The 14089-nt window shown below is 42.9% G+C and overlaps 1 protein-coding gene across 1 annotated transcript in view; it reads right to left on the bottom strand.

Annotated features, from left to right (window-relative positions):
• ITPRID1 (ITPR interacting domain containing 1) overlaps window positions 1–14089 on the bottom strand; it is a gene marked incomplete at its 3' end in the record, with an annotated part of 69464 nt that overhangs the window by 53377 nt on the left and 1998 nt on the right. The window contains exons 4-5 of the mRNA XM_080818945.1: window positions 4530–4581; window positions 1670–1756 (exon numbers count right to left, since the gene is read on the bottom strand). Coding sequence (XP_080675071.1) covers window positions 1670–1756; window positions 4530–4581 — 139 coding nt within the window. The remainder of the gene's footprint in view (window positions 1–1669; window positions 1757–4529; window positions 4582–14089) is intronic.

Genomic DNA, 14089 nt, shown 5'->3' with positions numbered 1-14089 from the left:
CTGGTTTTTTGTTTTTTGGGTTTTTTTTTTTTTTTAACATGGGTGAGAAATAAGACATGGTTTCTTCAAATTGTTTGACTCAGTTTTGGCACTTAAAATAATAAACTTTGGTTATCTGGAAATTCTATTTATGTCTACGAACTCTTCCCAATTATTGACCTTCTCCTTGGTGACTGTGCTCTTGACCTTTTAGAACTCATGGACCGTATGGGAAGCAGAACTTTTGATAAGGTTTTCCTAGGTTTGCTTGGCTCTTTCGTTGCAAGTCCCTGTTTGCCTCTACTTTCCACTCAACCCTAAGGAGCTTATTTGAGATAGTTTGGGTGATTTATTTTCATGACTTCATCATTTAAATTGGATTAACTACAATTCAGTTATTTAGCCATTCACACATTGAGCAACAATCACCTGTAGTCTCCCTGGGCAGGCCCATTTACCACACATTACCCAATATCACGTTCACACTTTCTTATGTAACATAGAGATCAGGTGCTTTGCCTCCCGATTTCCATCAAGGAAGAAAAGACAAGCCGAAAACTCTTACTGGAGGGCTTAAATGGCTCAGGTTGGATATCCTAATCATTGGAAATAGCTGGAGAACAGGGGTACCAATCCCTTGATATCTTTTTTTAAAAATTTTTAATTATTATTATTATTTTTTAAATTAACATATAATGTATTATTAGCCCCAGGGGTACAGGTCTGTGAATCGCCAGGTTTACACACTTCACAGCGCTCACCATAGCACATACCCTCCCCAATGTCCCTAAACCCACCACCCTCTCCCTGCCCCCCTCCCCCCTCCAATCCCTTGATATCTTAACATAAAAAAGTTTCAAGGGAGAAAAAAATTCTTGCAAGAAATCTAAATTGCATCTGAAAGGTTTAATCTGTGATCGTATTGACCTCATTGTACACATTTTTATCCTGCCCATTTATACAAATATTTATTGAACATTTGTCATGTTCTATGATCTCTGCTAGGCACCCATGGCACAAAAAGGAACAGGGCATAGTTCTGCCTTTCAGAGGCTTACAACCTCATGTCTAAGAATGTATTTGTTGGTTGATTTGTCACTAAACATATTTTTAATATCATTAACTCTTCTTATTTATATTTAATTATGCAAGAAACACATACATATATTCACCTTGTTAAAAATTTATGATATTATACATAAAGCTCTCTTTCCCCTTAGCCATTACACCTATCAATCCTGACTCCTTTCCTGCTAAATTTATATTTATCCTTCTAGATATTTTTCTGTTACATATATGCTTTCTAGTTGTTACTGGTTCACTCTATAAATAGTAGCATACTCTATGTATCTTTCCACATCTTGATTTTTCCCCTGAAAAATATGACTCAAAGATTGTTCTAAGTTAATGTATATAGTTCTCTCTGACTGTTCCTTTTATCATTGTATAGAATTCCATAAAATGGGTTGGCCAATTGTCTGTTTGGCCATCTCCCCATGGGCAGATATTTAGTTTGATGTCACTGAATCTTTTACCTTGTTCTTGCAAGTTGGAATTTTGAAAATCCTTTATTCATTTTCTCATCTGTTCATTCAACAAGTGATTTCTCAAGGGCCTATTTATAATTTTATAAAATCTACTGTCACACCGAATGATTTCTCTGGTTGACAAGTGCCTGGAAATCACGTACCTTTGTGGGAGACTTGCAGCAGAATGGCAAGAGTTGAAACTGGTCCCTCTGGAAAGGGTGGGAGTTTCTGAAAACGGATGCAGAGATCTACAGTTGGGGAAAATACCAACGATGAGATGTGTTGATTTAGATAGTCCCCTGGGAGATCATTGTGAATCTTTCCCTTCCAGGGCGAACATTTGCATTTCCTCCTCATTTCTAATAATCCCATAATGGCCACACCTTTGAGGAAGAGAGAGCATGCCGTGGAGAAGCTGCTCCTCTTTCCAAGAGTGTCTTGTTACAGAAGGTGTGAGAATTTAAGTGTTAGGTGCCCGCTAGTGCTCATTATAAAGGTGACAGAATGTCTCACTTTTGACAGATGGCAAATCATTGGGGAACCTTTCAGGAACACAGCTCTGCTAGGCACCAACTTTCTGAAGAAGTTAAAATTGTGTGGTGAAAGAGGTACGGCGAGCCATCACTGACGTGACTCTGTCTTAATTCCCATAATGGTGAAGGGTTCCATATTGCATGGTTCACAATCTTTCAGTGCTGTCTCCTGGGCTCCGGGGGCCATCCATATGCAATAGTAACCGACTCCTCTACTACCACAAAAAAAAGTGTCACTCTATCCAAAGAGGCCTGCCTTGCAAGTCCTTTGGAGGCACTTCCAAACAGAATGAAACCCTGTTGTCACATAGTTCAGTGTTATAGAGCTTGGATACAGCATTGACACATCCATCCTCATCAGTTATAACAGCCAGGTGGCACGAGATTGGAATTAAGCAAAGAACACCATGTAGATATCATGTTTCCCTAAGAGACCAAGTTGTTTTGAATTTGCCTTAGTCCCCGTCCCACAGGTAGTCAGAATAGCTGGTCTTTGCCTCTTTGTTCAATTGCTTTTCCACGTTAAGGTGGAGAAAGTATATGTTTCTGAACAATAAAGACTCTGGTTTTAACAGATGGTTGAGTTTGCTGGGAGCCCTGAAGAGAGGCAGAAGATATCCTTTTATTTATTGCCTCCCCTCAGCTTGTATTAAGCCTGCCATATTTCTGTTTCATTCTGGGTTTGAGGATCACACCTCCCTTTGTAATGTTCATCAGAGCCACTCAGAAACTGTGCAGGCCTAGGATCCAGGAGAATCCCTGTGTAGTCACGGTTCTAAGCAAACCAGGAGAGCAGGAGCGAGTCACTGACCTTGGCTTTCATTTTCCTCTTCAACAAAAGGAGAAAGTTACCTGAGAGACTTCTGGGGTCCCTTAGGGCTCTCTGATTCTGTGGGCAACAAAAATAGCTAATCTGCTAAGAGGGGAAAACTGACAAAGTAGCATTTTGATTGTGAATGGGTGGGACTCACAGGGAGACAGTATTGAATATTTGGTCTTCAGTGAGTTGAGATTATCTCGAAAATGCAAGGGTGGCTGAGGCATGGGGGCAGAGTTCCCAACTTCCAAAAGCTCGCAGTCTATGCCAGTGGTTCTTAAACCAGAATGTTTCTCAGAATCATCTGAACCCTACTTCCAGGTTCCCTGACTCAGAGTGTCTGGGATGGGCCTCAAAAATTCTCAAGACTATTAAGTTTTGAGGTGATGCTGTTGTCCCCATTATCAGGCACCACCTTGAGATTTGTCTACCCTCATATTAAGAGATTCTCACTGCTTTCTACCTGTAACATTGGAAATCTTATGCACAGGTGACCCTTGAACAACATGGGGGCTAGGGGCACTGACCCCCGCCATGGTCAAAAATCTATGTATAAGTTTGGACTCCCCTGATACTTAACGACTAATAACCTACTGTTGACCGAAAACCTTACTGAGAAGAGTCAACTAGCACATATTTTATATGTCATATACAAAAAATTGTCTTTACAATAAAGTAAGCTAGAGAAAAGAGAATGTTATGAAGAAAATCAAAAGGAAAACACATTTATAGTACTGTAGTCTACTTATAAAAAATCTGCATAGCAAAATACGTCAGTTGGAGAAGGACAAATACCATGTGATTTCACTCATATGTGGAACTGAAGACACAGAACAAATGAACAAACAAAGGAAAAAAAGATAAACATAAAGTCCCAGACTCTTAAATACAGGGGAGGTGAGTACCAGGAAGGGTGAAAGAGAATTAAGAGTATGCTTATCTTGATGAGCACTGAGAAATGTAGAGAATTAGTGCGTCATTACATTGTACACCAAAAACCAAAACTGTGTGGTAATTATACTTGAATTTGAAAAAAAGTCTGCATGTAGGTGGACCCACACAGTTCAAAGCCATGTTTTTCAGAAGTCAACTGTCTTATTGCCCAGCAAAGAGCATGGTGATGAATAACACTGACAATGTGAGAATACGAAAGCAACTCTTTCATGAACAGGTCCTTCTGGACAGTTGTCTTATAGTCAAATGCCTTTTACGCATGTGTTGGTTTTTTTTTTTAAGATTTTATTTATTTACTTAAAAGAGAGAGAGAAAGAGAGAGAGCATGAGAGGAGAGGGTCAGAGGGAGAAGCAGACTCCCTGCTGAGCAGGGAGCCTGATGTGGGACTCGATCCCGGGACTCCAGGATCATGACCTGAACTGAAGGCAGTCGCTTAACCAACTGAACTACCCAGAACCCCATGCATGTGTTTTAATTAAATTCCTTCCCCACCCCCATGCCAGCGTTTGTTGATCGAATTTGCTCACCCCTTTATGACATTGAAAGAACCTCTATCTCTCTCAAGGGTCGTGAAAGCATTGTAGGTGCTGTGGCTAAACCAGTGACAAGACCCCAAGCTCCATGGTGGTATTAAGAAGTCTCCTCACTTCCATTTCATTTGTGAAAGATGTGGCTCTAAAATACTGGAGTGAAGCCACACAGGTCCCACCACCTACCTCATGTAGTCCTTCACGGTCATGTGCACCATTTCTTGTTCATGTAAAGAAACTGCAACAAAGAAAGATTGGAATTAATCAAAGCTTCATTTCTTTTAAGGAGCTTCATTTCCTTTAAGATAGGTTTTCTGGTCCTCGTCTGAATGAAGATGGGATTGATTTCCGTATCTGAGATGGTATCAGCATGAGGTAGAAGGCATCTCTGCAGCGATCAAGACAGAATGTAATTAATGGCTAAATGGTGTGACAACCACGTGAAGAAATGTACTTGTTCAGTCAAGACGGAAGTCAATGGCAAAGGAAGTAGCCCGCAAAGGTTTCATGGAGAAACTGGTATGTGTCTTGGATTTTCTTTTTTTTTAAAGATTTTTATTTAATTATTTTGACAGGCAGAGATCACAAGTAGGCAGAGAGGCAGGCAGAGAGAGAGAGAGGGAGAAGCAGGCTCCCCGCTGAGCAGAGAGCCCGACATGGGGCTCGATCCCAGAACCCTGGGATCACGACCCGAGCCGAAGGCAGAGGCCTTAACCCACTGAGGCACCCAGGTGCCCCCGTCTTGGATTTTTAAGAAGGGGTAGAATTTGATAGATGGAAAAGAGGTGTGGCCAAGCACAAAGTGTGTCTGTAGCAAGTCTTATGAGAGCATAGGGCATTTTGGAAGACTCACTCGTGGTCCACAAGATGAAGGAGTGAGTGTGGGGATAAGCAAAAGGATACACGGAGGACCCCACAGTTGTCCAGCACCCGCCATGCATTTGTATCTCCTAATCCTCATGACAGTCTTAAATTTAGGACCTATCCTGATTTTTCAGATTAGGAAGCAGACTCACAGGAGTCGAGTAATGAGCCCAGGATCACGCAGTCAAAAGTAGCAGATCTGGGAATACATTGTCCCCTTGGTGATTGATTATAGCAATAACAGCATCATTTATTTAGTGTTAACTTTATAGGAGTCAGTGGGCTATGCGTGTTGCATGCACCGTCCCTTTTAATTCGTACAACAAATCTATGAAATAGGTATTATGAATCCCCACTTAACAGAGAAGCAAACTGAGGCTCAGAGAGATTAAATGTATTTCGCACGGCCAGCAGGATGCCACAGCTTATTTTTATTTGTTGCTGTTGTTTCTTTTCAAAACACCACACTGCCAACAGAATGTCCGTAGCTTATTTGAAAACCAGAAAGAGGAGTTTATATGTATGTGTCGGGACATGGATTTTGAGCACACGAATAAATGTGAGAGAGATGACGCCGACAGTCCATTTGTCTGGTTAGTGGTGCTGAGGACAGACTAGAAGAGCTCAGTACTGGGAGGCTCCGGAATGAGCCGTGGCAGCCTTCAGGATCTGTGTCACGATGTAACGCTGCGGCAGCAGACGTCTGCAGAGGGAAACCTTCAGAACATGGGCCAGTTCCTCCGAAAGTTCACCAGCCTTCTCATTTCCTCTCACAGTGGCTTTTTCTGGTTGCGAATGTGTGACATGTATAAAACTGGAAATGTCGCCACCCAGCACTCCCATGAGAAAGTATAAATTTTTCACTGTAAGAAATATATGCAGGTGGGGAGAAATTTTGGAAAAGCAAGCCTAAATGATTGAAACATACAAAAAAAAAAAAAAGGTTGAAAATAATAAAGGGCTCTTCAGTCTAGAGCCAGAGTTCTTGTCTGGGTAGGATACTACGAACAGACCTCTAGGTATCTGTGACCTTGCCTCTGAGTGCCAAATTTTGAGGGTGGAGATAAGAACACGTGTAGTTTACAGCTGTTTTTTCAAAGGCTCAGTGACCCTGCTAAATGGGACAAGAACACTGGTCTAGAAAGATAAAGACTTGAAGCACATCATGAGGTATGCGCAGACGGTGAGTTCTTAACTAAGCCCAGAACACACAACTATAGTTTTAGAAGGTAGCGAGAGTGCAGTTTCCATGAATGTCTGCCCTATGGAACAAATAGAACCCTGTCACCTCAGAGTCACAGGGAGTGAAAAACATAAACCCATGATGTGCCTTTCCAGTGCTGGGACCAAGCGGTTGAGAGTCTCACAAGACAGAATGAAAGTATTATTCCTTGCCTGTTGGAGGGTTTCTTGGGTCTTAGTTTGGTTCAGTTGTTGTTGTTGTTTTTCCACTTTGCTAATTTGTAAGATAAACTTCCTGGGCTTGTCAGGATTGGGTCCTTGTTCCCTCTGTCCCTTTTCAACGATGAACCTGAACCAAGAGGCACCAGCTGGCGGCCCAGTTCTCCCCAGCCCTGGGGTTCCTAGAATTTCCTTAAAACTCGAAGATAGGACAGCATCGGCCCAGATCTCTTTGGAAAGCAATGCATCGGAGGCCACATGTGCGGCAAACGTGTGCAGTCTCTATCCTACTCACTTGGTTCATTAGCGGTTATCCGCCTGGCTCCCGGGAGCATTTGAGTCTGCTGCCCCTGAGCACAGGAATTTGACACCTAGGGAATGCCACCATGGGACAGACAAACTGCTCCTGGTACCCTGTGTTTCCTCAAGCTTCCGTAGGCATCGTGCTGTGAAATGTGCCTGTATCCATCCCATAAGACCCTGCCTTCTAGGGTCTCCTTACCTCCTTCTTGTGTCTCTAATGGTTTGGTCTCAATATTTTTCTCCATTTTTTTTTTCCTTCTATGACAGTCTTAGTAGGTTTTTAAAACCAGATTTCACTCTTTAAAAGCAATGGTGGATGAACGAAGCAAAAAAAAAAAAGAAAAGAAAGAAAAAAAAAGAAAGAAAGAAAGAAAAAAAAATAATAATAATGTCCTCTTCTCCCCAAGGCTCAAGGCTCATAAGGGTTGAGTTGGAAGAGAATCAAAGTAAGAAAAAAGTTCCCCGCTTTACTCACTACATCCCATCGCATGGGTTAAAATGCCAGTTCTGAGTCTCCAGCCGCCCTCCCGACTGTGAGGTGGACTTCTGCCATCTGAGGCAGCAGACACCACACTTAACCCTGCAAACTGTATTACTGTGGAAGATGTAGTGAGATATGCAGAAGGCACTAATTAGCACCTTTATTGGCTTAGAAAGCATTTTTTATTTTGGTTTTCCTAAGCATTTCTGACTGATTCATGGAAGACATTTGGTTCTTTGGAATATCGTCCAATAGACTAATCAAATTACATTTTCACAGGGCTCTAAAATAATAGCATTCTGCAGCTTTCTGTATATTTAACTCCTGCATGACCAAGATGCGGAGCAGAGGCCCTCGGCAGCGTTTATTTCTCCCAGTTTGTTCATGATTTCAATCTACACTCTTACAAAATAAAAGATTCTTCCTTCTCCCTGACACTCAGCCTCAAGACCTTGAAGCCAGCCATGCTCTGCTCTTCTCCGCTCTCCTAGCGGCTTATTTCCCGGATGCAGCTGACTCCTCCCCCGTCTTCCAGCACGGAGCCCCAGCCCCGGCGACCTCAAGCCCGAGTTCTCAAGAGCGTCTTCCCAAGATGTGCCCCTTCTTTCCTCTCGCCAAGATAAACAGCGGAATCTGTCATCTTTCTCCTCAGAAACCACTCATAACTCACTCTAATAGACATGGCAAGTGTGTAACACGCCTGCTTCAATTCCCCAGCGCTGCACCCACGGCAACTATCACTAATTATTCATGACCTTCTGTTCAGGTGAACAAAAATACGGTCTTGAAATTCTCCTAACACAGATCCCAGTTACGACTACCTCTCCTTTGACTGGAACCTGAGATGATCGTCATACATCAAGTTGGTTCCCTCTTTCTGGATTTTAAGGTGTTTACAACCAGACAACACCCTATTTACCAGAAGAATTTCCACCTTTGTTCCCCAGCATGAAACCATTTCTCTAGTCTGACTGCCTTCTATATGCTTTCCAGCACACATTTGGTTTTCTCTTCATTCTGTGCCTTTGTTCTAGCTCCTTGGACCAAGCAACATTGTCTTCCTTTGCCTCTTTTTTATTTATTTATTTTTTTTCAGAACCACACTGCTCTTTGAGTAGCTCAAGTCACCCTTCTTGGAAGATTTCCCAATCTAACTCACATCAGCTTCATTATGGACCAGTTGTATGAAGGTCTTTTGTTGACTAGCTTTGGGGAAATCAGATGTGTTAGAGATCGTTCCTACCTCAGCAGGATTTACAATTTTGTTAGTGAGGCCGCTCGTATCCCTAATAATTTGAGGAAGCACGGGCCAGGTACCATATGGGTAGAACCCATCACGGATGTGGCAGGTGTGCAGATGTCAGGAAGGGCCTTATAGAGAACGGGGGACCTGAGGCATGGCTCAAAAGAAGGCGAGAGGAGAAGAGAACAAGAAAGACTTTACGGCAGGAGGCATTGGATGAAGAAAGATGAAGCAGAACGGCAATGAAAGGGGATAAGACAAGAGGGTCTTGTGAAACATGGGCACAGTTATATTAAGATTGCAACGGTCCTGGGAAGTCAGAGTGACATGTGTAAGAGCAGGGGCCATACATTCTACATCTTTGTATTCTCCACCAGCACAGTGCTTTCTTTTTTTAGAGAGAGAGTGTGTGCAGATAATCCCAAGCAGACTGCATGCCCAGTGGAGAGCCCAATATGGGGCTCGATCTCACGACACTGAGATCATGACCTGAGCTGAAATCAAGGTCAGATCCTCAACTGACTGAGCCACCCAGGCGCCCCTCTACCGGCACAGTTCTTTGCTCTGAGTGCTTTTGTTTGATAAGCATTAAAGGAGCATCTCTTATGTTTAACTGGATTTGCATCGACCTCATCTTATAGGCCACAGATTTTAGAATTTGATTTTGTAGTTCTTATTGAATAAATTCCTTCTGGAAAGGTGTAACTTTATTGCTCAAGGACCTCTCTGGGGACTGGAGAAGAAATATCTAAATATCGAAAGGACAAATGAATTAACCACCTATCAGGTAATCAATGGTTCCAAGGCGATCTTTGACAAAAACTTTTTTTTTCTGTAGACATTGCATCTGTTTTTTCTCCCCTCACAGTTATGTGTGGTTGTGTTATTAAACAAGCACACATTTTTAAAGCTCCCCAGTGACACAGGCATTCATGTAGGTGTCCGTCCCAGCAGGGTAACTCCAATGTATTCTCACAGGGCAAAGGTGTCGAAGTCTAATTTGTTCCCCAGTGGTGGAAATGGGCTTGTCAAAACCCAGCTCCTCTCCCTAGGCTTTCTTATACACAGTTTTAATATGGAATCTGGGATTAGGAAGAATCAGCAGCCTAAGACAGGCCTTCACATCCATGACCACGTACCGTTTAGCAACCCAAGTGACCCCAAAGAGGTTCCGACTGTACCTTTGTGTTTGTGGATATAGGAATGTTCACAGATCCTCAGAGAGCACAAACTGAGACTCAAACTTGTGTTTGCTTATGTTGTTGGTGACCAGTATGAGGAACTGATCTGCACCAGGGGTGGTGGTTCTCAGAAAGGGAAAAGCCAAAAAATGGAAGGATGCCCATAAGGGTCTTTCCTATAAGTCACCCATATGCACTGAGCAAACAAGACTCTGGAGGTACTTAAGAAGACTGCCAGACCACTCAGCCAAGATGGCCAATATTTGTCAGAAGACAGGACAGACAGTGAGACACCATCCTTTGTGAAATACTTCAGTGAGTCATGGGAGGCAAGCTGCCAGCCAGCCTTCATGTGGCTTTCCAGAGGAATTATTTGATGCATCTTTTTTTTTTTTTTTTGAGCTCTGGGTATGATCATTTTACATTTCCAAAGACACTACTCAATTGACTTAAAAAATTAGTTCTACTCCAAAAAATGTAAATTCTGGAGGACTGTGTTGTGGCTCTGAAGACAGGTGCATCAGAGCCAGATGACCTTGAGAGAGAAGTACACGCCAGTAAACTCGGCCACAATGCTCACCCTCTGACTTTCCTCGCAGGGAGGTAGATGCAGGCCTTGCTTTCCTGCTGGGGGCTCCCGTGCGTAGCACACAGCATAAATGACCTGGGCCTCTGGAGAGGCAATATGGCTACTGAGCCAGACAGATCCAAATTCAAATCTTGACCCCCTTACCTACTCACTGGCCTACTTTGGGCAAGTTACTTAACCTTTCTGAGTCTCATTTTCTTGCTTGCAAAAGTTAGTGACAGTAATATTTACCTTGGGAGATCTTGGTTTGGGTAAATGAGATAATATAGGTGAAGTACCTAAGCTGTGTGCCCTTCACACATACTCCTTTCTTTCTCCTCCTAGTTCTCCTGATGAAGAAGATGCTGAAGTGCCCAGGGTTAAGGCTTTCATCTAGCGTTATGGTACTGAGCACAATGGGAAACAGGCCAGCCAGATTCTAGGGGTTTTTTGCTTGTTTGTTTTTTGTTTTTGTTTTTTAAGGATTTTACTTATTTATTTGACAGACAGAGATCAAGTAGGCAGAGAGGCAGGCAGAGAGAGAGGGGGAAGCAGGCTCCCTGCTGAGCAGAGAGTCCGATGCAGGGCTGGATCCCAAGACCCTGAGATCATGACCTGAGCCGAAGGCAGAAGCTTTAACCCACTGAGCCACTCAGGCGCCCTGGGCCAGATTCTAGTTTAATAAAAATGAGACTTTAGATGGCTACAGAGCAGCATGAAAGCCAGAGTCACCATAAAAGGCCAACACCCCAACTTGGCCATCTCTAAACTCACAAGGAATTCAGCAATAGGATCCCTAAAGCCTTATGCCAACTACCCCCTCCCCATTTTATTTGGGACTCAGTCCAAGACCTGGAGGCCACTAGAATGCTTCCTATAGAGGGCCCTGTGTCACCTATAAGATGAGCAGCCACTTGGATCTGGTTGCTGCTTCATTGTATGAAGGGCTCAGGCATGATCAATGAGGGAAACCAGCCTTAGAATATATTCTACTTGTACTGGGTTGAATTAAACTTCTGTATCAGAAATCTTATTTTATTTTTTTTTAATTTTTAAAGATTTTATTTATTTATTTTTTTGAGAGAAGAGAGAGAGTGCACGCACAAGTGGGGTGAGGGACAGAGAGAGAAGCAGACTCCTCTCCAAGCAGGGAGCCTGATGTGGGACTCGATCCCAGGACCCCGAGATCATGACCTGAGTTGAAGGCAGATGCTTAACTGACTGAGCCACCCAGGCGCTCCTGAAATCTCATTTTAGAATGTGTCTTTTATTTAGAAATAGGGTTTTTGTAGATATAATTAGTAAAGGTGAGGTCATACTGGATTAGGGTGGGTCTTATGTCCTTATGAAAAGACAAAAGCTTTCCCCCCACAGGGAAAAGCAGCTGTGTGGAGATGGAGGCAGAGAATGGAGGATTGTCACCATAAGCCAAGGAATGCCCAGAATTTCTGGGAACCACCTGCTGCTAGGAAGAGGCAAGGGAGGATTCTTCTCTAGACCCTTCAGAGAGCGAATGACCTTGTCACCACACCTTGATTTCAGACTTCCATCCCCCAGAGCTGTGAGAGAATAAATTTCTGTTCGAAGCCACCAAGTCAGTGGTCATTTGGTACAGCGGCCCTAGGAACAAATGTACCACTCTGGGTCATGCTAGGATTGCACGTGGTGTTCTGGGATTTTCCCTCAGGTCGTGACCCCTCTTCTCTCTTCTCTTCGGTTTCTTCTCATCTCACCACGGTTCTTCTCCTTGCCACCCTCACCACGACCTTCAGGTTACCAGCTCGTCCTGTTCTAGCTTCCACATGTTTTCAGTATGACCGCTGGCTTCTCTGAACTCCGCATTTATTGGTCTCATCGTGGCTGTGACCGGCAGGCAGAGGGCTGATAGGACGCTGGGCTTCGAGCTCCTCTGTCCACTTCTAACCCGCTGGGCCCCCAAGTCATGGTGCTTGATCACTCTGTGGCCCAGATTCTTCACCTGCAAGGCTCAGATGAATACCAGCCTTGCTCCCACACAGGTTACTGAGTTTAAAATACGATAGATCATAAAGAGCCTTGTAAAAGTGAAGGCTCAATTAAACTTGTAAGAGGCTACTCCATTATTATTAAAACCCTCGCTGAAGATAAAGGACCTGGCAAGTGGGAACTGTGCGTTTCTGCTGGGCTAGCCCTTCTTTCCTCCAGCTTTGCACCTTCTGTCTGTGCCTTTACACTTCATCGACACGATTCAGAGGTGGAAGGACCAGGGTGTCTCATTTCTGGGAAGTGAAGCTTTTAATAATACAGTCACTGACAACCCCAGAGTTAGTACCAGGCCTCCCACCACGCCCTGGGCAAGATGAAACATCCAGGGGAATCTGACATCCCATCCTGGCTACATTTCTTAAGTCCTTTCCTTCCTTCCTTCCTTTCTTTTTCAAGATTTTATTTTTAAGTAATAAACACCCAGTGTGGGCCTAGAACTCACAACCCCAAGATCAAGTCACATGCTCTACCAATGAAGCCAGGCAGGCACCCCAAGTTCTTGCCTTTTCTTGATTCTGTACTACTATAAATAGAGAATTCAGTTTATTGGCAAACATCTTCAGAGATTTGGGGATCGTGGAACTTTTATATTTTAAAAAAAAATTAAGAAGCTTGGGGAAAGAGGAGAAATCTCAATGATATACCTGGTTTTTTGTTTTTATTTTCAGTAAAAAAAAAAAAAAAAAAGTCTAAATTTAAACTAGTTTGTAGCCCGTGGTCAATCTTAATTTAAGATGTCAGTGCAGGAAGTGAAATAATTAAAACCAGCCAAGTAAGTAACCAGTAGACTAATAGTTTTCCCCTCTAATCATTAAACTCCTAATTTATGTCATTTTTTTAACATACATTATTTATGGTGGTTCATCAGTTTTAAAACACGCATTTTGTCACATCTTAACATCTATGAAATCAGGAAGTGTCTTGTAGTCAGTGTTGCCTTTCATTTATAATTGCCAGGGCTTGCTGTTTCATTTTCCTGAGTGGTACTTAACATGTGAATGTATTTTTCTTCCTTCCTTCCTTCTTTCCTTCCTTCCTTCCTTTCTCTCTCTCTTTTCCTTTCATTTTTAAGTACTCTCTACACCCAAGGTGGGGCTGGAACTCACAACCCCAAGAGCAAGTGTCACATGTTCCACCAACTGAGCCAGTCGGGGTGGGGGGGTAGGGGGCACTGTGAGTGCATCTTACAATCATATTTCTATGAAATACAGTATTTTCTTTAAAGAATGTGGGAACTGTGAGATCTGCAATTAATTTCTTTTTCTTTTTATAATATTCTTATCAAATCTCAGTGTAACAAGTGTGATACATTCTCTGCGTCAGAAATACATACTTTCACCGTTTGCCGTAGAATTCAGTCATCTGTTCTTTTTGAGAACAAATGCACCATTAGAAAGGGAGGATATAATTTTGAGACTGGAGAATAGAAAGAAACTAGATTTAGACATAAAAGTACCATACAGTGTGAGGAAAAGTTAGACAATTGCATTTCCATAATTACATCCTTGCAAAATGTCTTCATAGAACCCAGTGAGTTTTCTGGTAGAGTCTGAGTTAATGATGTGGCAGGAGGCCTGGTTTGCAACCCCACATGCTGCTGATGACCCCCTATCCTTCCTGAGCCTCTGATTTATATATCAAACAAAGCAATTGAGCTGAATGGTTTTTGAGATCCATTCC

The sequence above is a fragment of the Martes martes genome (assembly GCF_963455335.1).
Source record: "Martes martes genome assembly, chromosome: 11".
Taxonomy (NCBI): Eukaryota; Metazoa; Chordata; class Mammalia; order Carnivora; family Mustelidae; genus Martes; species Martes martes.
Note: the sequence above shows the minus strand (reverse complement) of the source record. Positions and strands in the feature narration are given on the sequence as shown.